Consider the following 22,729-nt stretch of genomic DNA (forward strand, 5'->3'; position numbering starts at 1 on the left):
AGCAAACTCGCCTGACCTTAACCCCATAGAAAATCTATGGGTTATTGTGAAGAGGAAGATGCGATATGCCAGATCCAACAATGCAGAAGAGCTGAAGGCCACTATCAGAGCAACCTGGCCTCTCATAACACCTGAGCAGTGCCACAGACTGATCGACTCCATGCCACGCCGCATGCTGCAGTAATTCAGGCAAAAGGAGCCCCAACTAAGTATTGAGTGCTGTACATGCTCATACTTTTCATGTTCATACTTTTCAGTTGGCCATGATTTCTAAAAATCCTTTCTTTGTATTGGTCTTAAGTAATATTCTAATTTTCTGAGATACTGAATTTGGGATTTTCATTAGTTGTCAGTTATAATTATCAAATTAAAAGAAATAAACATTTGAAATATATCAGTCTGTGTGTAATGAATGAATATAATATACAAGTTTCACTTTTTGAATGAAATTAGTGAAATAAATCAACTTTTTGATGATATTCTAATTATATGACCAGCACCTGTATATATATAGATATCAAAAACTGCTCATAAAACATGTCAAAAACCATAGTATCACATAAGTCACATAAGCACTATAAAATGAAAAGAGAACACAAGATCATCATTTTTATTGTTACACTTTATTGTTCCTTTGCAACATCGGCCATGACCCTTTTGTCATATCTGGCGAGAATTCTGTAATGCTTCAATGTAACCTGAGATTCAAAAATGACTCCTCTAAGGAGCGCTTCAATTAATTCTGACATAGGTTTGACAACATGTGAACTGTTATTTTCTATGCAATAATAACAATTCAAGTAGAATAATAATGAACGGCGCTAACGTAAAACTTTGAAACAACTCTAACAGTACAGGATGAGAGCGATTCTCCAGAACTGGTGTTGTGCCGGACTCTCTGGTGAAGCTAATGAATCTCTTCCCCTACTTTGTACATGTACAGTGAAAACCGATCCATTGGAGCAAAAAACGGACTAAATCGAGCTCTTGTATGAAGATGGAGGGTGGACAAGAGGTGGAAAGCACAGGACCGAAAAACAAAAACGTTTAACACTGACCCAAGGCACATCTGCATGGTGTGACATGCGTTGTCTGTTTTGAGGATCTGGTTTGAGATGTGTCAAACCTTGTTGGAGATAAACAGGAGCTTTGCTTCTTGTCGTGTACGGATGGTTTCCTATCTGGGGTAACGGAGGAGATATGGCTGCATTGTGCTCTTTGGGAGGTCTGGGTTGGATGGGAGGAAAGCTAGACGTGGGAGAGAGAGAGATTCAAAACTGCACCTCTGGTGGTTCCTCGATACGGGTGTGCGTCACTAACTAGTGCTCGGCTATTAAACACAGCCGCTCTATGAGGAGGTAAAGTGAGAATAAACAATTTCCTTCTTGTGATTTTATGGAATAGCATTCCCCTTTGAGGCAGTCTGAATGAGGGCATTGAGTCCACGTGAACTAGCATCAAATCAAACATGTACTGCTGTTGCAGGAGATTTCACACACTTCAATATGCTACCACACAGTTTTCGAATACATGTCAAATACAAGCATAAAAAAGTAACGGGATAATAATGGTTAAATAAATACAACAACATAGGAGTAAAGACTTAAATTTGACTACAATAAACGCTTAGCTAAACAAAAAGAAAAACATTTTTGGTATATCCAGTACAGTGGAGGGGGTTAGTGGGTATTGTGTAGCCCTTTGTTAAAAACTGTAACAGTAAGCTTCGAAAGAAAAAAATCCAGTAGCTACTACTACACTTCTCAGGGTGTATATGGACATGGCATGTTGCAGTCTTTTTTCTTATTACTTATTTTTCGGCAAGATTTTTCGGCCTTTTCAGCATTTCTTTTATAGATTATATAAGCAGACTTGCAAAACAAATACTTTTTATTTATTTATTTATTCAAAGTGAATAATAACGTCTTGCTTTTACATCAAGGGCACACCGATGCCTCCTTAAGCCCCCCCGACAACACAAAAACCACCACACATCTGACCTTGCAACACCCAAAACTGCGACTACACTTCTATAGCCTCATCCAAAATGCCTCACGTGGAAAACAGGGGCTGGTAGAAAAAGGAGGATAGAATCTAACACCTGGACCCAGGTACGAATGAGGATCCCAGCTGTAGCAAGCTTCTTATGCCCCTCTATAGAAGAGGCAGGGAATAACAGCACATGGGACAGGATATGATTGGAAACTGGACAGGTGGGAGGGTAAAGGCATATAGGTGAGTATAGAGAAGTGGGCCGGGATTCTGGGGTCTTCTGGGAGGCTCCGCCGCTCCTGGGAGAATTCACCTCAATGAACGACAAGAGCTCCAGCAGCGTAGCTCACCGAGCTGTCCGACCAGTTTCGGCACTGGCTCGACTGTGCATAGTTTAAGAAAGAGAAGTTCATATCTATGCCGCTCTTTTTCAGTTCCGCCACGGCCTGTTTTGGAGAGAAGAGAATCACGGGAAGAGTCACAGAGGGCAATGTTGAAGAGATGCGTTTAGATCATTATAAAAGAATAGCAGACTGAAAATGACTGCAAAGTTGGACTAAAATAAGTTTGACAAAAAGAACAGGCGTTGGTGCTTGTGAAGTGCTAAACTATTCACTAAACGTGCTTAAAAGCGTTTTGAGCTTCGGCTTTAATAATGCAACACCAACGTATTAAAATGACTCTGGGGAAATACACAAAACCATTTCTATAACTCATTCATTATGTACTTACATTTAGAAGAACACCGATGGGATGGCGACCACAAATAGTATTATGATATTTCTTCAAATAATTGCTAAAGGAGATGGGGTCCAGCTGTTCTATAATTCCCATTCCCTAAAAAACAGAAATAAACATGCATGTATTTCATGCACACCAACGGTTTTATGATCTCATTTACAATTTTCACAAAATGATGTAACTGATTTTGTAAACATCTGGTTTAATCTGTGATTGTTTTCCAGAATTATAAATTACCTTACAGAAGCAAAAGCACTTCACCAACTTGTTAAGCCTTTAGCGACGTTGGGTTGCTATGAACATCTGCTATTGGCTAGAGCGTCTTGTGTGGAAAGTATTAAAGCCTGTCTTTGAATCACAGGGTGCCACGTCAAAGTAACCATAACAATGACTCTATAGCTTGGAGAAAAATTCCTCACCTTTTTTTCTTTGAAACGCTCAACAGATTAGCAACAGCAAATGGCACCGCATCCGAAAAGTTAATGGGCCAATTGCACGTGAACCTCATATGTCAGGCATTAAGTTAGTTAAGAGCGAGTGGGTCACAGAAACAGGTTTACCGTTTTGTCAAGGTGCTCGATGGATCTGTAGATCTCTCCTTGACTTTCGTCGTAGTAGGTGTAACGGAATCGTTGACCTGCGGGACGCAACAGATTTTCACAAGAATAAAATACCCACAAAAATAAAAACATGAATAAATGAAACCAGAGCAGGGCTTTAAAAAGATGTTCTGTAAACTCCATCGCACAGTGCTTGCAAATGTTGCTGGATTTAATGCTAACAAGAAGTGCATTTCACATTTCAACTAAGTAGGTGACAAATGAGCTAGATTTTCCAGTAGTGTGACAGTAGCTCAGCTGGGTTTTTTCCAGTCATAAGCTACTTTTTCCAATGATTAGTGCTGTGAAATCTGACAAAACGCTACATTGCATAAACTGAGTCGGGCGACATGAAGAAATAATCACACACTCCTAAAATGCACTTTCTTCTGTGGTGAAATGTGTGAAGTAAGTTTTTTGTTCTGTTGATCACAAAAGAAGATATTTTGTAGAATGTAGGAAAGCAAACAGTTCTGGGGCACTTTTAACTACCATTGTAATTTGTCCTACTATTGAAGTCAATGGGGTCCAAGAACTGTTTGGTTACAAGCATTCGTCCAAATATCTTTTCTCTGTGTTCAACCAAACAAAAATGTATGCAGGTTTGGAACAACTAGAGAGCGAGTAATTCATGACAGAATTTACATTTTTGGCTGAACTATCCCTTTAAGGCATTCCATTAGGGTGTTGTTTTTAGCATTTTAAATGTATCTTCCAAATTTGCTCTCACCCTAACTGAACGGAGATCTTTGATATGTTACTGCGAACATCAACCGATTACAATATTCTCAACTTTCCCAAAGAGCGTGAGCAGACACAAACCCCAGTGGCAGAAGTCAGAGGAGATGATAAAGAGATTGGAAGGGTCGGCCAGGTATTTGCTAAGAAGTTTCCCATATTCCTGTTCTTTAGACTCGCTCAGAGCTCCCACCAGCACAGGCACGATGCTGAACTCATCTTTATGGCTGTAATCGAAAAAAGAAACCCATCACTTGCCATGTTCCAGATGGGAGTTTGACATTTTCATATTTATAAATATTCTTTTGTGACTGCTGCTGACCTTTCGGTGTGTGTTGGAATGCCATGCCAAAATCATCAGAAACATGCTGAATCCACATTACTTTCACATCAAAACACATCTAATCTATAGCTCTATTGAGGGTTTGAGTTACATTTATACATCTGGCAAATGATTTTATCCAAAGCAACATACAGTGCATTCAAGGTCCTGTGCTTTTAATCAGTTTCTGTATTTCCAGGAAATCAAATCAAAATGACTTTGACGTTGCTAACACCATGCTTTACCAGTTAAGCTACGTCAACATTTACCCAGAGATAAGTAGAAGGAATCCAAATGATAAATGCTGAAGACCCTTTGAAACATTTCTACAGATTGTTAAAGGGGTCCTATTAAGCTCAAACAGCAGTGTTGGGTGTAACTAGTTACTAAGTAATTAGTTACTGTAATTTAATTACTTTCCTTAGAAAAAGTAAAGTAAGGGATTACTCTTATTTTTATGTAATTTAATTACAGTTACTTCTGATGTAATTGAACTAAATACTGTGTAATATATTCAATAGTGGAAATGACATAAAAATGATAGTCTAACTTTAAAATGTATGTTTAATGTATCCTTCTCACATTTGTATACTTTGGTCAGTTAATAAGAATAATTTATGAAGTTATTTATTAATTATTTTAATGAATTAAAAGAGCTGTTTCATGTCTATCAATTCTAATCACGGTTGATGAAGGATATAAAGTAATTAGTAATAAGTAATTAAATACTTTTTGGAGAGTAATTTGTACAGTAATCTAATTACACTATTGAATATGTAATTAGTAACTAGTAATTCATTACTTCTTCAGAGTAACTTACCCAACACTGTCAAACAGTAACATAACATTAAATAAATGTGAAAAGCACAATAGGACCCCTTTAAGGTTACAGTATGTGGGCATGGAACAAAAGAGGCGGTCTTGCATTAATAACAGCTCATCCATCACAGCACACTAAATTAAAGGCACTGCACTAGGTAAACACATCCTGACAACATAATTAGTGGATTTGGCAGAGACGTATGAGCATCAGAGGTGGACTGTGGGTCAATAACGCTGCTCTTAGCTCCTGCATAGAGATGAGGCAAAACTTTGATCGATGATTCCCTCTCTTTACATTTATTCTCTACGCAAATTCTTTCCCACAGACAGAAGTGCATATGTTATAAAGAGAGACACCTCAGCAGGGAGTCGTGTATACAAATCAGGAGGAAGCCACGAGGTGCCAAATTGCTAAAAATGTACTGCTTACATAGTTGCTATTCCAGGTTTGTTAGTCACTTAGGATAAAAGCATCTACTAAAATTTTGGCTTTAGTGTAGTGTTGTTCAATTGACTGTTCCAAAAGCTAGTGAGATGCCTAAAAAGGTGCGCTCACGGCTTCTCCAAAAATGAAAATTCTGTCATCATTTACTCACCCTCTTGTCATATCAAGCCTTTATGACTTTCTTCCTTCCGCAGAACACAATAGAAGATATTTTGAAGAAAGTTGGTAACCGAACAGCGCTGGCCCCCATTCACTTATATTGTATGGAACCTACTACAGCAAGCAAGTGAATGGGGGCCAGTTAACAACATTCTTCAAAATATGTTTTCTGCGGAAGATAGAAAGTCAGACAGGTTTGAAATGACAACGGGGTGAGTAAATGATGACAGAATTTTTATTTTTGGGTGAACTATCAATTTAATGTTTGTGACAAAATCATAAAACAAAACAAACCAAGATAAAGCCAGACAAATGTCAACTATAACTATACATATACACATTTCATACTACACAATACATTTTTTAACGTTTTCATGTTAGGGCTGTCAAACTATTAATCATGATTAATCACACCCAGAATAAAAGTTTGTGTTTACATAATATATGTCTGTGTACTGTGCATATTAATTTTGTATTTATAAACACATATATAGAAAATATTGACATATACAGCCCTATTTCATGTATTTGTATGCTTAGAGAAAGCTGTTAGCTTTGAACCATGATGATATGCATTAAAAGATTTTCTACATATGCCATTCCAAGAGGGTCATTTATGGAGTTCTGTTAGGATGCTGCCTATGTAGTCAGTATGGATTAAAGACTCTGGTGCTAATGTTACCTCTCCATGGCTTTAGCTGTATAAGGCAGGTGCATCTCAATACTGTGTTCATCTTCATCTGTCTGCAGACTCATCCTCTCAAACATGCCTGTTTTCCACAGGTCAGCATAAACTGAGAGAGAGAGAGAGAGAGAGAGAGAGAGATCCGTCTTGTGCCATCACATCATTGGTTTACATGAGGGAATTATAAACAGAACAGTCGATCCATGATAATGATACAATGCCACATTCCTATAAAAAGCATAAAAACAACATAGTTCTCATACTTCTATTATCCACATTTGTCACGTTTATGGCTAATGACAGCTATTAGAACACTATTGGCATCTTGGGAATACAATATTGTCATAACAAATAGTCATTTCCGAGGTTGCAAATGGGCACAGAAATCTCGTCGGGTTGAGAACGAATGAGCCAGAAAAACAATCTAGATGAACACCATATGCACTGCCATTCAATCTGCGTTTTATTCTGAGTTTTTCTCAACAGCGAGCAGGGAAATGAGATTCTTTACCCTTCTGGTCGATCCTCAGGTCATACAGTGGTGTTCTGTAGACCTCGGCCGAGGAGAGGGCACAGCGAGATAGCGGCACATGGTGAGAGGGACCGAGAATGAACACTCTGCGACTGCAGGATGAGAGCTGTGATTACCTCTCTCCCCACTGCCAACTCATTAAGACTACTTCAGGAGAATTTAACCAAGAGGAAAGGATGGACACTTACGTGACAGAGGGGTCCACCTGCTTGTAGGCGTGAGCAGCACACGCACCGCAGTAAGTGTAGCCGGCGTGCCTGCGGAGATAGAACTGGGTTTAGAACGGTAACACAAGAAAAAACATTATTTTGACCTTGTTTTATTTCACATACGGTGCTATTATGGCTCTGGCTGGACCCGCTGTAGATTGTGCTTGAGATAACCAGCCCTCAAGTTGTGCGTTAAGCTGGGATCCTAAAAGCAAAGACCGATAAATATGGCATTATTAAGTGCCGACGTTATTTCACAACTTTGAAACAGCACCGGGAAGATAGTTGGAATGGTTCCAAATTTAGCTTTTGCAGTATCTTTTTCATTACTGTAATACGGTACTCTACCAAAAATTGGCATCTAATCTCATACATATATATATATATATATATATATACGTATATATAATTTATATATTCACTAATATCTACTATAATAACATATATGTTAACACGTTTTTATTGTGTTTTAATGTGTTAGTTAGCTGTATTTCTTTATTATGGCTCAAATCAAAACAAACCAACTGCAGTTTGATTGATATTAATTGGACTGCACAATAAAAATACATGATTTTTAAAATATTTAAAAAACATAGTCATCTAATTTTGGAACCAAACTCTTCATATACATGTATATATTAATGTTCTTGACGGGTTTCATAAGATTAATCCATAATAAGATCATTAATTTCTGTCTTCTGGACCCTGTATTTCCTCTTTATGTCTAAAGGCTTCCCTGATCCTAGAGTGATTGCTGTTGTGTCGCCAGTGGACTTCTAAACCAACAAATAATGACTCAATATAAGAAATGGCTAACCTGAACATTGTGTTGACTCCAGCAACATTTCAGCCTCAGACAGAATCATTGTCCAAGTTCTAATGACTTTCTTATCAGAGTCTGACAGGAAGTGATAACACTTTTTAGGACAAATCGACATTTCAACTTTTCAACCGATTCTGTGAAAAACAAGCCAAAGATAGAACCAATTTGTTCAGGCTTTAACAGCCATTACTTAAATCTATAAATGTAATAAATCTTACTACATACTAATGATAATACAAACAGCAGCCAGATCTGAACATGAATAAATGTGTGACTGCAGTCATTTCAAAGTAAGCAAATTTATAAACAAATAAAATGCTGAATTTAACACTTATTTTTACCATTTGACCGATATGGGTTGAAATGTTCATATATGTGTGATAAAAGCTAATACAATTAAAGGGCTAGTTGGCCCAAAAAGAACAATGATGTCATTGTTTATTCACCCCCATGTTGTTTAAAACCTGTTTGACTTTCTTCTTTGAAAAGATTTTTTGAGATCAAGATTTTTTGAGCATTCAACGTTTTGTGTTCTGCAGAAGAATGGCAGTCAAACAGGTTTGGAATGAGGGTGAGTAAAGGATGAAAGAATTTTAATTTCTGGGTGAACTGTCCCTTTAAAGCAATCCATATGTTGATAGGAAAAAAAATCAATCCAAGGCTTACACCTCTGTTGATCTGAGAAAAGACATTATGCATTAGTCCTAGAATAAACATGCAAATGTCTTCTAATGATGGTGACAGCTTGCTGGATCCAGAGGATTGTTTTGTATGTGTGTTTGACAGGGGAATTCAGTGTGTGTATGCTGCACTGGAGCCCTATTGTCATGCATCCTTTGTCGTTACTGCATGAAGGAAAAAATATCACCGGCCCTCTACAGACTCTTATGTGCTGACTGGGCACAGTGAATATACTGGAAGAGAACGGGTCATTTAAATGCTGACAGATGAAAAATAATAAAGATGGATTGACTTCGTTATAAATCAAAATCACGGTTTTATTCTTCATGAAAACACAACTGTCAAGAACAGCAGAGTCATATGAACTTTATCAAATAGCATTAGCCGTTAGCAGGGTAACGTTACATCCAGTCATCTAAAATGCGAGTTTATATACCTGGATTTACCGATCTAGTACAGCAGGGCAGGGAAAAGTTAGTGTGCATGGTATATAAATCTCTGGCCTTACTTTGAGTAATCGGTGTGTATATAATGAGATACAAACATCGACTGTGAGCTAACCGGCTAACTATTGGCCTGGTTTTGTTCTTAAATGCCGATATACACAAAAGAGAACAAAAATAAAACACAAATATGAAAGAAAATGGCAAAAATATAACCTCACTTAAATACATGCACTTTACTGACCCTCGGATTGAGATGTGGTTCGGTTTACTAGTAATTTAAATTAACCAGAAATTATCATTCACAATCTTTATAATCCAAACAAAATACAATAAACTGGTCTATAAAAAATTACTTAAATCAAGACAAAGTAGAACGCATCTTATGATTACACGAATGCGAATACTACGTTAATGCTTTGATTCACAATCATTGGCGTGCAAACAAAGATGATCTTTAAACAAAAAATGTGATTTTTATGAAAAAAAGATGGTGCGTTGTGGTTTGCCAAGTATGACTGTTTTTCTAAAACATACTAGAATGTATAATGTTGAATAAATAATAAAAAGAAATACGTCCTGCGATCTTTAAACCTTTAAGCACAGCTATTTAAAAACCTCCAGCTGATCTCACAGGCTGCGTCTCAAAACCAAGTGAGCTGCCTAACTAGGGAGCATTCATGTCAAGTCACTGACGCATCTGACGGCGTGGGGTGCGTTTATGGTGCCCAGAAACGCTGTCTATGCAGGCAGCTCACTAGGTTTTAAGACACAAACACATACACACTGGCGTGAGCTAAACCGGACCTCGGGCCCGGGCGGCTTTCGGGTCGCTGGCACTACCTGAGGCCGTGTACCAGCTGCCGGCGTGGCTCGCTTCTCTGCACACCATCCGGTTCGACATCTTGGTGCCCGCGCCGCCTATCTTGGTCCAATAAAACCTCGTCGGTGGGGAGAAGAATGAACTAAAACACTGGAAAATATGCTAGAACGAAAAAGTACAAGCCTGTGCTGAAGCCGCGAGCTCAGGAAACTGGTATTTTAATCTTGATATAGGTTAGAAGCATGTAAGTGAAGAATCGCGAAAATATAAATGGCTAGATAGTGAGACTGTAAAGAACAAAGATCCGACCAGTTCATCCGCTCACAGCCAAGTTTGTCTCTGTTATCCGGATGGGTTGGTTTGGCCTAACTCGGCTTCCGTTTCGTCAGACAAACTGGGCGGAGAGACTTGATATACTGGATCATGTGAGTGGATGATTGGTCCGTACATTTAAGAGGTGTGTCTTATGTTATACAGATGAAGATTAAGCTTTACTGATTGCTTGCTTCGGTGTGTTTGGCTGAGAGTTATTGGCGAAAAATGCATGTAGGCAGGAGCTCAGAGCATTCCGCTTGTTAAATGTGTTTATACCGTTAAAACAACAGTGATGTTTGCATCAACGCACAAATTAACGGACACATGTAAAAAAGTTGTTAATACAAAAGAAAACGAATGCGTTTGAATTCATTGAGGAAAATTAAGGGGTTTGTTGATCGAAACAGAAGCACCTGCAAATCCTTGACATTTATTTTATGATATATCGTAGTCATCAGGGAAAACGTATTAGAACCCTAACCCCCTTTTAATAATCTATTTAACTGTTAAAACTATGTTAATCACGATTTATTTATTTGAGTCTACTGCAAAACTGAGGTTGACTTTACTGTTTGTCACAAGAGGGCGTTGTTGCATTGAAGATTCATTTGTAGGATTTGACCGTTCAAACTGTACTTTTAAATCGGTGTCTTTTTTGGGAGGTGAAAGCAAAAACAAACCAGAAACAACAAACAACATTTGATGTAAGGTGGGTGTATAGTAAAATCAATTTAGCGGTGAAGTTAATATTGTAATTATATGTACTTGTTATTATTGTATACTTTATTGACACTTGCAATATGGGAAAAGTGCCAACACAATTGAGCCCAACCAGCTTTCCCATTCCAATTCTGCCATGTCGCCAGGCATTTCCCCCAGGCGCAGGCAAATTGAAAAAGACAAACTCGCTGAGAAATGTCCCTTGTAGCTTCCCATCCCGGAACTGTCCTGTTTCCAAGGCAACGAGGACGCGATGACTGCTGGACGACAAACCAACTACTGAAAACCTCAAATATATTTATAACTTCAGTTATATTCCCCTGTGAGGTAATTTTACGATTACATTAAATAGTTAAATAGCAGCCTATTGTTATTTTCAGGTGAGCATGGAACAAACCTACTTTTATTGCTGGGTCTGTTAGATGTCATCCTGTCCTAAACAGGCTCTGTGTTTTCTCTTAAACTTTCTGTTAGGCTATTTTGAAAAACCTGGCTCTTCAAATGTACAAGTATCCTGTAAGTCGTTTACTGTAAATATCCCTACAGGTATTAAAAGGGACTCCATGGCTGATGTGAGCTCAGTTCAGTATTTCATTGAGCGGTTCTCTGTAATTTGCAACAAGCCAGTGTCCCATGTGCAGCTGGCATGCTGCTCTTCTCATTGTGCTGTTCCATGGCAGGACAAGAACATAAGGGTTTACACCACCGACAACCTGGAGGTCATTTGTGATGCACATATCTGTTCATAACTTTACCATAGAGATTACTTTAGCATATGATATATAGCACATTAATATAAAAAATGGTTGTTTTAATGTTTCCTGTAGCATCCATTGGAACTCACCGGTCACCATGGTGATGTCTCTGCCATGGTGTTTGGAACAGTGAAAGGTCGTTGGATTCTGTGCAGCGCTTCAGAAGAGTATGTGATTGTCTGGGACATTGATAGATGCTACAGACAAGTCAAAGAGGGTAAAAAGCATCCACAGTGTCCAAATATGAGTAGATTTGAGAAATAAGATTTGGTTTGATCTATAGTTGTGCTGGCTTCTGTGAGTAATTTTTTGCGTTGCAGGTGTAATTGCTTCAGGCAGAGTGGTCGGCACGTTGCTCGGCAGGGTTGTGCATCTGTCCCTGTGTCCGCAGACATCTAAAGTGGCAGTATGCTCAGGCTCCAGAGTGTTTGTTTTGAATGCAGAGGTATGAAATAAGATCAACCCCATTTCCGGGGAGTTGCAAAGGTTGCCACTGGGACCCAAAAACGAAACAAATGCCGTTTTTGATCCGTCTCCAGATGAAACACCGTGCAAAGCCTGCATACAGAACATTCCATTGTCCAGACTGTGATTGATAGCTCATAAAGATCAGAGATAAGATTAAAAATACTCGCATGAAAGCAGCAACCCAGCAGTAAAAGGGTGTTGAAAAAATATGAGTAAACCCCTTATAACTATCAATTTATAAGCTTTATTCTACATTTCTTTGTAGATGCATTTTATTCTCCATAACAATTTTGTTAATGTTGTAAAATGTTTTGTTTTGTTTTTTGTACACCACTGTATTTGTTTCCTGTAGAGGGAGGAAGTGCTCGCTGTGTTGAAGGCTCATCTTGGTCCTGTGACTGCCTCCGAGTTCTGTCCATGGGACTTCAATCTTCTCATCTCAGTCTCAGAGGACCGAACATTTAAGGTATAAAAATCATCTTCCGGACGAACTAAGCCTAAGAATACACAAGGACTACAAATACCAGCACTGCATAACAGTATACTTCCTAAAAACCAGGTTTGGGATGTGATGAAGGGTGATGTACTCTTTCAGTCTGCTGTGCTATCAGGTTTGTGTACCAAAATGACACCACAAAAGCTGCTTTTCATTTTAGCCCTTGAATATAGAGAATATGTCTTAAATGTTGTGAACTTTTTGGTTCACAGCATCTCCGCTGCTTAGTCTGTTCTTCGTGGAGCAAAACAGACAGCTCATCACAGGGTCTGGTGATGGACAGGTGAGTCATGCACACGTTTATTTAGCTACCTGTATATTAACAGATCATGCCAGTGGCTTCTATTGTTATACGAAGCCAATTATAAATGCTATACGAACCTTAACACAAACCTCAAATGTACCTATTTTGCAAGTAAAAATAAGCGACCCTCCAAATTTCCCCAAAGAAAGGTTTGTATAATAGTATCTCTTTGTTGTTCTCTGATTCAAGCTTTGGTGCCACACTCTCCCTGCGGACCACAAATGTCGCTTGGTGACAAAACTGGACCTTTCGAAGCTTGAACAGAAGCTGAAAAACCTCAGGAATATTAACACACCTCCAAATGGAAAAGATGGTTCGAAAACGCCTGGCTGCTCTTTTTCACATGCCTACCCGACTGTGGAAACCGATACATCTGCTTAAGGTGAAAGTGATCCTGTTAATCTAAAACTGTGTGCTTTTCTAGGAATAACCCATAATGATGTGAGAGGAACAGTGGAGACGGCAAAGCCTGTTCTGAGAATCTGGGCTCATGGACCACAGTATGGCCATGCTAGCATGCATCAGAGGTATTGTTTTTGGCTAATACTGCTAGATTTGTACGGTATGTACTGTTTGATAACAGTTAGTGTAGTTGCGCTGTTGTCATGACATCCCAGAGTGATGTTAACTGGACACCTGACTTCATTGGTTTGTTGCTTCTTTTCTATAATCATGGCAATTTCATTTTATTATGCACCATTGATAGATCCAGGCTGTCAAAACAGTAGTTACAGCTGTAGCAGGATGGTTGCTAAGAGGGTTTTTAATGTCATGTCAGTTATAGGGCTTTTGGGTGGTGACACGCCTTCAGACGCTGACATTGTTTCTTTATTAAGAATAGAGCACATTCTTCTGGCAGCTCGTGTGTGGACACAACCTGAAAGCTTTCACATGAAAATGAGAGATTATTTTGTGTTATATGCATTAAACGTCTTCAGTGGACGAAGCAAGGTTGAAGTCACAAAATATGTTTTGTGAAACTAAATTCCTACTCATTTGAATTAAACCTCCTACTTTGTTAATATTATTATTTTAGCTTCATCCTTTGCACTTTTGCAAACTTCAACATTTCGCATAAATCATTCAACAACCATATTGGAGAGGTGACCTTAGACCTCTGCCTCTATGATTTGTACCACAGTAAGTAAGATTTCAGTGCGGATGTAAATCAAATCTTTGAGCAATTTTTTTAATTCTTTAGTACTCTTCTGCATAAGAGCAAACCATGAAAACAAAAGCTGAAATACAAATTGTAACTCAAATAAAATATAAGCTTTTCATGCTCCATTGAAATGTTGTGGTATTGTGTGTCTGAATTCCTAGCGTAGGCTTGATGTGCTATTGTATTATAATTTGTATAGTTGGTTACATTTGTGTCTTTTTGAATAATGTCTTTTTGTAATCCATCTCTTGTTTATTTATTTTTCCATAGAGGAAGTTGTGTGTGGATTGGAAGTTCTGATGGGCTGTATCTGCTTGACCTGGATACTTCAGAGCTCCTCATTACCCTTCCGTTCAAAGGTTTCTGTGTGTTTCCTTATATTTTTTCTCAAAGAAAAGCAGAAGTATTCCCTTAATCCCCGGAGACCCACTGCAGAGAAAATTGCAACACATATTTTAACATGACTGATCAAATTTAACAATCTTCCAATAATTTGACCTGCAGTATTTTTCTCCTCAGTTCTGGATACATTTTGGATAGGACAGTTCAAAATAGTGTAAACTAATTTAAATTTGCATCATTTTTGTAAATATTTCATGCAATACTGGACTATACTGGTAAATGATGTTTTATGTTTCATGTTACGCATACAACAGATCCCACGCACTCATTCAAAGATAACTGATTTAAAACATATTCTAATAAAACTAGTGACAGTGTCAGTGAGCTGCTCTGAAATGATCAATTAAAATCTTTTAGCTCTCTGGAAAATCTTTGAGGCACATTTGGGGGGCTCAGTGAGCTGCAGAAATATCCCAGGATCATCATGAAACTTTAGAAGACTGCTCTAAGATGAACATCCAAATTTCAACCTCCCACGGTAGCTTGTTGGAAAGGCTTTTTAGGAAAGTTAGTATTCCAGTGGGGAAATGGACCTAACTAGAAACAGATACACAATAGTTGATCCAAATTTATAGGAAATTGTAGCTTTAGCACAAGCTAATGTAGATGCATAAAGAGATAGTTCACCCAAAAATGAAATGAAAACTACTATGGTAGTCAATGGTGCCCCAGAACCTTTTAAAATTCCCACATTCTTCAAAATGTCTTCTTTTGTGTTGAACATAACAAAAACATTTACACAGTTTTGAAAGAACGGTAACGCTTTAGATTACGGCCCGCAATGTACTGCATAGTTAAACAGAATTTACAGTGTAACTAATTGTAACAATAATGTACGTCTACAGTACATATCTGTAGGTAAAGGGGAATAATATGCAAAGTTTGGGGAAGAAGTCAGAAAATTCAAAAAAACTTTTATACTTTAAGTATTTTAAAACTAAGGGGTAACTATTTTAATATTACATGGTATGCATGACCTGCAGTTTGCTATACATCAATCTTAGCGTGAACACACACTACATTTTTGTAATCGCAATGTACCCATAAATAAGCTACTTTGGATATTAATTAAGTACGAGGTTCTTATTTTATTATTATAGCAAACACGAAATAAGGGAAAATTATGTGTTCAGTTTTTGTGCAAGCAAAACAGCAAGAATGAAGCACGCTGTCTGTCAACTGTAAATTTGACTTTTGAGTTTTGACTTTAGGATTAATTTGAATTTGATTGATTTTAGGATTGTTGGTCACAAATCATTTCTTTTAATTATGAGTTATTATGAGTTATTTTAATGAGTTTTAATGTGTAACGTACAAAATCTATTTTGATATTTTAAGTTAATATGGCATGCAGTTCCCTCATAAATATTTTTTTAATTTTCCCAACTCTTACCCCTTTATTCCCCAAATTTTACTTATTGTTCCCCTTTATCTACAGATATGTACTGTAGAGGTACATTATTGTTACAATTACTTACGCTGTAAATCCTGTTTAATTATGCGGTACATTGCGGGCCGTAATCTAAAGCGTTACCGAAAGAACTTGAGGGTGAGTAAATGATGACAGAATTTTTTCTGTGAACTATCTCTTTAAGGCAAGGCACAATGTTGTCTGTGCATTTGAATAACTAAATGTATAGAATAAGATGAGCATATTTTAAGACCCTGGTCTCATGTAAAGCTGTAGAAAGTTTTTTGCAAGGTGATAGATTGAAGATTGGTGTCAAAACGAATCTGTAAACTGATGCAGATTTTCTCCAACCAACAGGTGACTTGAGCATATCAATGGCAGGGTCACTGGCCATCTCCCATGGATGTGCTGACAATGTAAGCGCCAGGTCTAAATATCTACTGTCAGTTTAACAGTATTCAGTCTTATTTGTCATATCTAGATAACAGTCTGCTGACATATTGTTTCTGTTTTTATAAATATAATAAATCTCAATTTTAAACACTTGAGTAACAAGATCTTATTTACTGAAGCTCCTGCAGTACTAGCTTCTATTTTTAACTTTAAAATCCGCTTTTAATTTCACATGTGTAGCACCTTTAGCTTTTTTTACTAGTCTGTAATAGCAGTTTATGGCTTCAAAAAGCCAGAATTATTTAAGATGTAAAGTTTTACAAGATTTGGCTGTGGTTTGCATTCTGGGAGGAATGTGGGTTTCTTTGCTCTGTGTGAGACACAATTATGTGTTGCAGCAAAACATGACAACTACCCTCAATCTCTCTCTTGCTTTCTCTCTCTATTTCTCTGTAGATATTATGTTTGCTGACCTCTCTGTTCGAGCCTTCAGTCGTTCTGTCGGAGGTTAATAATGCTCAGCTGGATGAACTCTGCTTTGGTCTGTTGAAAGGCTTTTCTGTGGAAGAGCAACTTTCAGTGGTGCCTAGGTACTAAAATCATATGGTGCTTTTTAAAAAGTCTCAGATAAATGTCAGGGTCAGTCGACCATCAGTTCATTTACCCAGTGTTATTAGCAAGAATTATTCTCGGTAGACATTAGAAATTATACGGGTTGCTCAGCTGCCGCTATGGAAAATTAAAGTATTCTATTATTTCCAGCAATGGAGTAGTAGGCTATTTAAGTTGTTCCCCCCAAGATTTTTCTGCCAAAGTTGTTCCTTTATATTCATCCTTTTCAGCTCCCCTCTGGTGCCTGAGTCCCCTCTAAATGCTGAGTTGACAAAACTAGGCCTGAAACCCCAGAGAAAAACAGGTTTGTGTTCACAAAATCACACACACACACACACACACACAAACACGTTTGTTAAATAAGTAAATCACCACCTTTGGAATAACCAGTATTTTATAAAACTAATGTTCTTGTCATCATGGTTGCCTGGCGTAATGTCTGTTCATTTTTAAAAGAACGTTGTGCTAAGATGAATTTGGATTCATGTTAAATATTTTTGAAATACGTGGGAAGGAAACCATGTGAGGAAATGTCATTCTTCGTAAGTCAGTCTGATGCCGAGGTCCAACCCCTGACGCAGCATTTTAATAACCACAGCAGAAACAGACAAGCCAAAACTTAAGTCACAAAAATAATGTTCAGCTCAAAATGAAATGAATATTTAGCCCGTTTACTTTCCTAGTACTTTTGTTTTAATTCAGCATAGCATTTTATAGCAAAAGTAAAATCTTGTCTTTTATAATGTTTCATCAAAATGTAAAAACTTGTTCGACTTCAAAACATGTTTTCACCAATTATTAACTAATAGCACATCTAAAAAATTCATTTGTTAAAAAAAGAATGTTTTTTTTGGGCTTATACGTATGTCTACTTCATGTAACAGCAATCCATCATCACCTTTCTCTCTCTCTCCTTCTCTCTCCCCCTTCAGAGTGGTTTGTCTTCCAACTGTGCGTTATTTCTCTTCCTTCCTAGAGTTACACGTCCTCTGAGGTTTAAATTTATTCCATAGGTTTTTTGGGGGGGGCCTTAAGTCAATACTCTAACTAGGACACTTACTTTCTTTATACTGCTGGCGATCTTTGACATGCACTGTTCGTACATTTTCAACTATTTGTGTGTATGATTGAGGGTCTGATGTCTTAAAGGCTGATCTCAGTACAGTGTAACATCTCTTTGAAGAATGGGTTATGTCAGGAGGTGGTTTTTAGACTACGACCCAAAACCACTAGCTCCCTTTGGTACATTGTTGAAGTACTGTGTTCCAATATAAACTAAAATCGTTTGGGATACCGCAGCAAAAATTATGATCGATGATTAAATGTATTACTTCTTAGCACTTCTTAGTGCTCTTTCTTTCTTTTTAATACAGTGATTCTGATTGTAACAGCTGGGATTTTCTGACGCAGAGGGACTTATTTGCTTTAGTATTATTATGGTACTTACAGTAATGATTGTGCTCAATTATTGATTGGCTTGGATAGTAGGGCTCCAAGCCCAGATCAGTTACTTCAAGAGGTTACTTTGCTTTGTCTGGAAGATGTAACTTTGAGTTTAAACCACGAAAATATTTTCTTTACATGATAACTGATTTCCGTCTGCAGCTATACGATGATGTCTTTACAGTAGTTGCATTAGCTTTTCAGAATAGACAATGACAGGTAATCCACAGAGTGATAAGAGAGACCTGAAACTATAGCACATGTATGCAGGAATTCTGTTTTCTGGGCCAACAGCCAGTTTAGCAGACATTGTACAGAAATAATTCACCGTAGAATGCCGCTCCACTATTGATCAATCAATTTCAAAGAGGTATAATAATGCAAGTTACACTGATCAAAGTAAAGACAATTGATGTTGACAAATGATGATGCGCTTGTTTCAAAACAAAGCAGGACTTACGATGCAGATGTTTAATGTTCATACTGTATACTGGCCAAGCCTCATGAGGTCATCGACCTGGTTGCATTTTATCTTAGGTGGGAGCTGTCAGAAAAGCGTGAAGAATCAGCCATTGGTTTTTCACACGCAAGTGAAATCATCAGGATACAATGCAGCTGCTTGGTAAGTCAGTAGACCACACAGAAGAATGCACACGGGGGTCACCAGTTTTACATATTGCATGGTTTTGAAAATTCTTGAAATAGCCAGACATAATGACTGTCAAGCCAGTTACTACAAACATTTTAATGGTCTTTTAATGTATATAATATGATGCTTTTTATTAACTTTATAAAAGCAAAAGTGCTTATGGAACTTCTTTAGAAGTAAAGCTGTGTTGTGGTAGCTTTAAGAGTGCCATTTAATGACTCAGCCCTATTTTCTCCTGCACCGTTTTACTGGAGCAAAAAAAATATGCCTTCACGTATTTTATTCTGAGGTCACTAGCATAATATTTATTTAAATGCAGTTTTGCACCGTTTCTATAGCACTGTTCACACTCACATTACAGCTTACTTGCCATAACATCATTTGCTTTAACACTATGTTGTAATGCTACATTTAATTTCTTTAAAGTGATTGTTCACCCAAAAATGAAAAATCTGTCATCATTTACTTACCCTCTTGTCATTTCAAACCTTTATATCTTCTTTAGAAGAAAGTTGGTAACCGAAAAGCACTAGCCCCCATTCACTTCTATTGTATGGACACAAAATCATTGCAAGTTAAGGGGGGCCAGTTAACAACATTCTTCAAAATATCTTCTTTTGTGTTCTGCGGAAGAAAGAAAGTATTACAGGTTTGCCTTTTGGGTTTGATTTCCAGGGCATACACATTGGCTACTGATGAAATGCATAGCTTGAATGCATTGTAACTGAATAAAAGGTCACATCTATAAATCCAAATGTTTAGAATTACATCTTAGGTCTATTGGACAAGCATAAACTATGCATCTGTTTATCAAGTGCCTTTAAATGTTTTCATGGATTCCTAAGAAAATTATTTTGTATTTTTGAAGCTTTTGTGTGCTATATACTGTATATATATGTGACCCTGGACTGCAAAACCAGTCTTAAGTCTCGCATTATCTGAAATCTGAATAAATAAGCTTGATGTGTGGTTTGTTAGGATAGGATAATATCTGGCGGAGATACAACCGTTAAAACTCTGGAATCTAAGGGTGCAAAAAATTTAAATATTGAGAAAATGGCCTTTGAAGTTGTTAATCAGAGGCACTGTAGCAGGCCATCCACTCGCAAAAATAAAGTCTTTATAGATTTACAGGAAATTTTCAAAATATCGTCATGGAACTTGATCTTTACTTAATATCCTAATGACTTTTTGTCATAAAAGAAAAATCAATAATTTTGACCCACACAATGTATTTTTGGCTATTACTAAAAATGTTCCCGTGCCACTCAAGACTGGTTTTGCGATCCAGGGTCACATATATAATTTTCTCTTCTGGTGGTTGCCCTGGTTGAGCGATCCACTTTTGAGCTAATATGCATACATGCTTGCTTGTTTTAGAAATGAAACCATATCTCAATGTATCCATTTTATAGCAGGACCATGTTTAAACCACAAACCAACGTTAAGAAAAAAACGAACGCTTCTTCCAAAACTAGCACGAATAAGTAAGTGTTGTATGGCTTTCAGTAAATAGGCACAAGAAAGCAGTAGTGGTAAGACCAGTGTCGATGGTTTTTTTAAGGAACTGTGTGCTGTTCAACAGGAAAAGCCTCATAAGGGAGTATCCATCTCAATCTGCAGCACCGAGTATGTGTTCTATTCGTCTTTCAGTTTCCACAACTCCAACCACAGTCAGCTCTCTGCAGTATTCAGGTAAGTGAAGGTGCAGGACTGTGGGCTTTGTGAAATTACTTTGGTTCCAGTGACAAACATGATCAGCTGTAATTTCACTAGTTCAACGTTCCATAAGCATGCAGTTCCGCTTAACAGCTGTATGCGCAGTCAAGAGCACTAAATGGCACAGGCTTCATAGCACAGACAATCATTTGCATGTTGATTTTTGCATTTTTGGTTCGCTTGTGGTTTCACATAAAGATGTTATATAGCACCGGTAGCAAACCAGAGTAGTCTCCTCGAGGTACAGTAAATTCAATAAAGTCCTTAAGGGTAATGTAGTTATTTTAGGCTTTTACTGTAGGAATGTCAATTTTCAAATAATCATACCTTCATTTCAATTAATCTTATTCTTGTGTCTAGGGGATGGAAAGCACATTTTGTGTGGTCTTGGAGACAGTTCTGTATTATTGTATAACTCTACACTCACCGACGATCCAGCTGTCTACACAGGTAGTGGGAAAGCTTCAAATCTGTAGTGTTTATTTTTGTAAAATTCCTTTGCCTGTCTCCTATGTTCTATGACTGAAGAGCGATTGAGTATTTCATTTTATACATGCTGACAGCCCTTGAAACTTTAGGGAACGTGAAACTTATCTGACTTTCTGAGGCCCTGCTTGACCCTGAAATAGATGTTCTTTTCATTGGACTAAGCTCTTCCTTGTTTACAACAATCCTAAATTCACATAATTTTTGTCTCCCGCATGGCATGAAAAAGATAAATCAATAGCTCCGTTTGGTTAGCGTCCGCTGTGTTTAAATGTGCTTTAAAAATTAATTTGTCTTGCATTGCCTCAGTGGATTTAAGTTGTCAATCTTCACCTTTTTCTCTGATGTTTCTATCTAAAATTGCTTAGGAAAAAGAAACAAATGAGACAAATGGTTAAAAACGCATTAGAAATATGGAGAAATAAAATGTGTGTAGATTTTATATCTTAAAGTACACATATTTAATAATATTGACATTTAATTGCATACTTGGGAAGTATGTTGAGACCTTTTCTAGTGGAGACATGTGTGAGTGTGTGTGTTTTTTGGAGGCTTAAAAAATTGCAAATCTTAAGCTCTCTTTTTAATCGCATTGCTGTCTATGACAATTGAGATATTAAAAATCACAATTGTGATTTTCTTTTATTTATTATGAGAGATTTGTGTGATGAGCAGACCAACATTTAAGTCTCATTTCATATTTGTAAGTTGCTTTGGATGTCTGCTAAATGAATTAATGCAAATTTTTGATGCGAGATCAAACAATGTCATCCTTGAACTTTATCTTTTAGGAGGACACGGTAAGACGGTGAACTGCGTGTGCTGGAGTCATAGTAAGCAGTGGTTTTTGAGTTCTTCTGAGGATCCTACCCTGTGCATCTGGACTCCAAGTGTTGCTGAACCTGTTCTGACCATGGTAACGTATCAACAATTAAGCCAAATACAGTCCTTCCTTTGACACAAGAAATTCACATACAGTATTCTTACTGAGCTTTTGCAGCACCTATAATTATCGTCCAGCGCAGAATAAACGAATGAGCGAATTATGTGATCGCAACCAAAACTTTAAAGAGTTATGAAATTAATTTGCATCTGTCACGAACGCTTTTGACTGTGAACTGTGTGAGAGGCGTTTCTCTTGGCTGTATTTTTCTCTTGGAACGTCGATGACATCTCTGCAGGCCCCTGGTCATGTCCAGCACATTTGTCCGGTAAACGCTTGCAGGCCTCACTAAACCCCAAATCCCCCCTACTGAGGTGCAAACTATCCCAAAACCCCCTGCACAATACTTAAATCTGATTTCTTTTGTCACATCCAAGCTAACAGCCTCGTTGATCTCTTTTTGTGCAATCTCATACCTGTGTGTTTGGCGTCATACC

The 22,729-nt window shown here is 37.6% G+C and overlaps 2 protein-coding genes across 5 annotated transcripts in view; one reads left to right on the forward strand and one right to left on the reverse strand.

The window, feature by feature from the left end:
• Positions 1 to 612: 612 nt before the first annotated feature.
• Positions 613 to 10,353, reverse strand: memo1 (mediator of cell motility 1). Its single transcript, XM_057341892.1, has 9 exons — positions 10,035 to 10,353; positions 7,368 to 7,449; positions 7,224 to 7,292; positions 7,015 to 7,127; positions 6,501 to 6,612; positions 4,155 to 4,297; positions 3,294 to 3,370; positions 2,725 to 2,829; positions 613 to 2,438 (listed from the first exon to the last, which is right to left on the reverse strand). The coding sequence occupies exons 1-9, from the start codon at positions 10,093 to 10,095 to the stop codon at positions 2,307 to 2,309; spliced, it is 894 nt and encodes a 297-aa protein (XP_057197875.1). The 5' UTR covers positions 10,096 to 10,353; the 3' UTR covers positions 613 to 2,306.
• A 37-nt stretch (positions 10,354 to 10,390) lies between these two features.
• Positions 10,391 to 22,729, forward strand: part of wdr27 (WD repeat domain 27) — a 43,748-nt gene continuing 31,409 nt past the window's right edge. Inside the window, exons 1-18 of one of the 4 annotated variants that reach the window (XM_057341888.1) lie at positions 10,391 to 11,376; positions 11,596 to 11,768; positions 11,877 to 12,021; positions 12,125 to 12,249; positions 12,625 to 12,738; positions 12,832 to 12,883; positions 12,981 to 13,051; positions 13,262 to 13,385; positions 13,497 to 13,599; positions 14,505 to 14,593; positions 16,405 to 16,463; positions 16,897 to 17,030; positions 17,283 to 17,356; positions 19,033 to 19,117; positions 20,560 to 20,631; positions 20,709 to 20,839; positions 21,224 to 21,313; positions 22,141 to 22,265. In XM_057341888.1, coding sequence (XP_057197871.1) covers positions 11,613 to 11,768; positions 11,877 to 12,021; positions 12,125 to 12,249; positions 12,625 to 12,738; positions 12,832 to 12,883; positions 12,981 to 13,051; positions 13,262 to 13,385; positions 13,497 to 13,599; positions 14,505 to 14,593; positions 16,405 to 16,463; positions 16,897 to 17,030; positions 17,283 to 17,356; positions 19,033 to 19,117; positions 20,560 to 20,631; positions 20,709 to 20,839; positions 21,224 to 21,313; positions 22,141 to 22,265 — 1,749 coding nt within the window. In that variant the 5' untranslated portion in view covers positions 10,391 to 11,376; positions 11,596 to 11,612. Of the gene's footprint in view, positions 11,769 to 11,876; positions 12,022 to 12,124; positions 12,250 to 12,624; positions 12,739 to 12,831; positions 12,884 to 12,980; positions 13,052 to 13,261; positions 13,386 to 13,496; positions 13,600 to 14,504; positions 14,594 to 16,404; positions 16,464 to 16,896; positions 17,031 to 17,282; positions 17,357 to 19,032; positions 19,118 to 20,559; positions 20,632 to 20,708; positions 20,840 to 21,223; positions 21,314 to 22,140; positions 22,266 to 22,729 lie in introns of all 4 variants that reach the window. The other 3 variants (XM_057341891.1, XM_057341890.1, XM_057341889.1) reach the window with 3 other exon arrangements.

The sequence above is a fragment of the Triplophysa rosa genome, linkage group LG9 (genome assembly GCF_024868665.1).
Source record: "Triplophysa rosa linkage group LG9, Trosa_1v2, whole genome shotgun sequence".
Lineage (NCBI taxonomy): Eukaryota > Metazoa > Chordata > Actinopteri > Cypriniformes > Nemacheilidae > Triplophysa > Triplophysa rosa.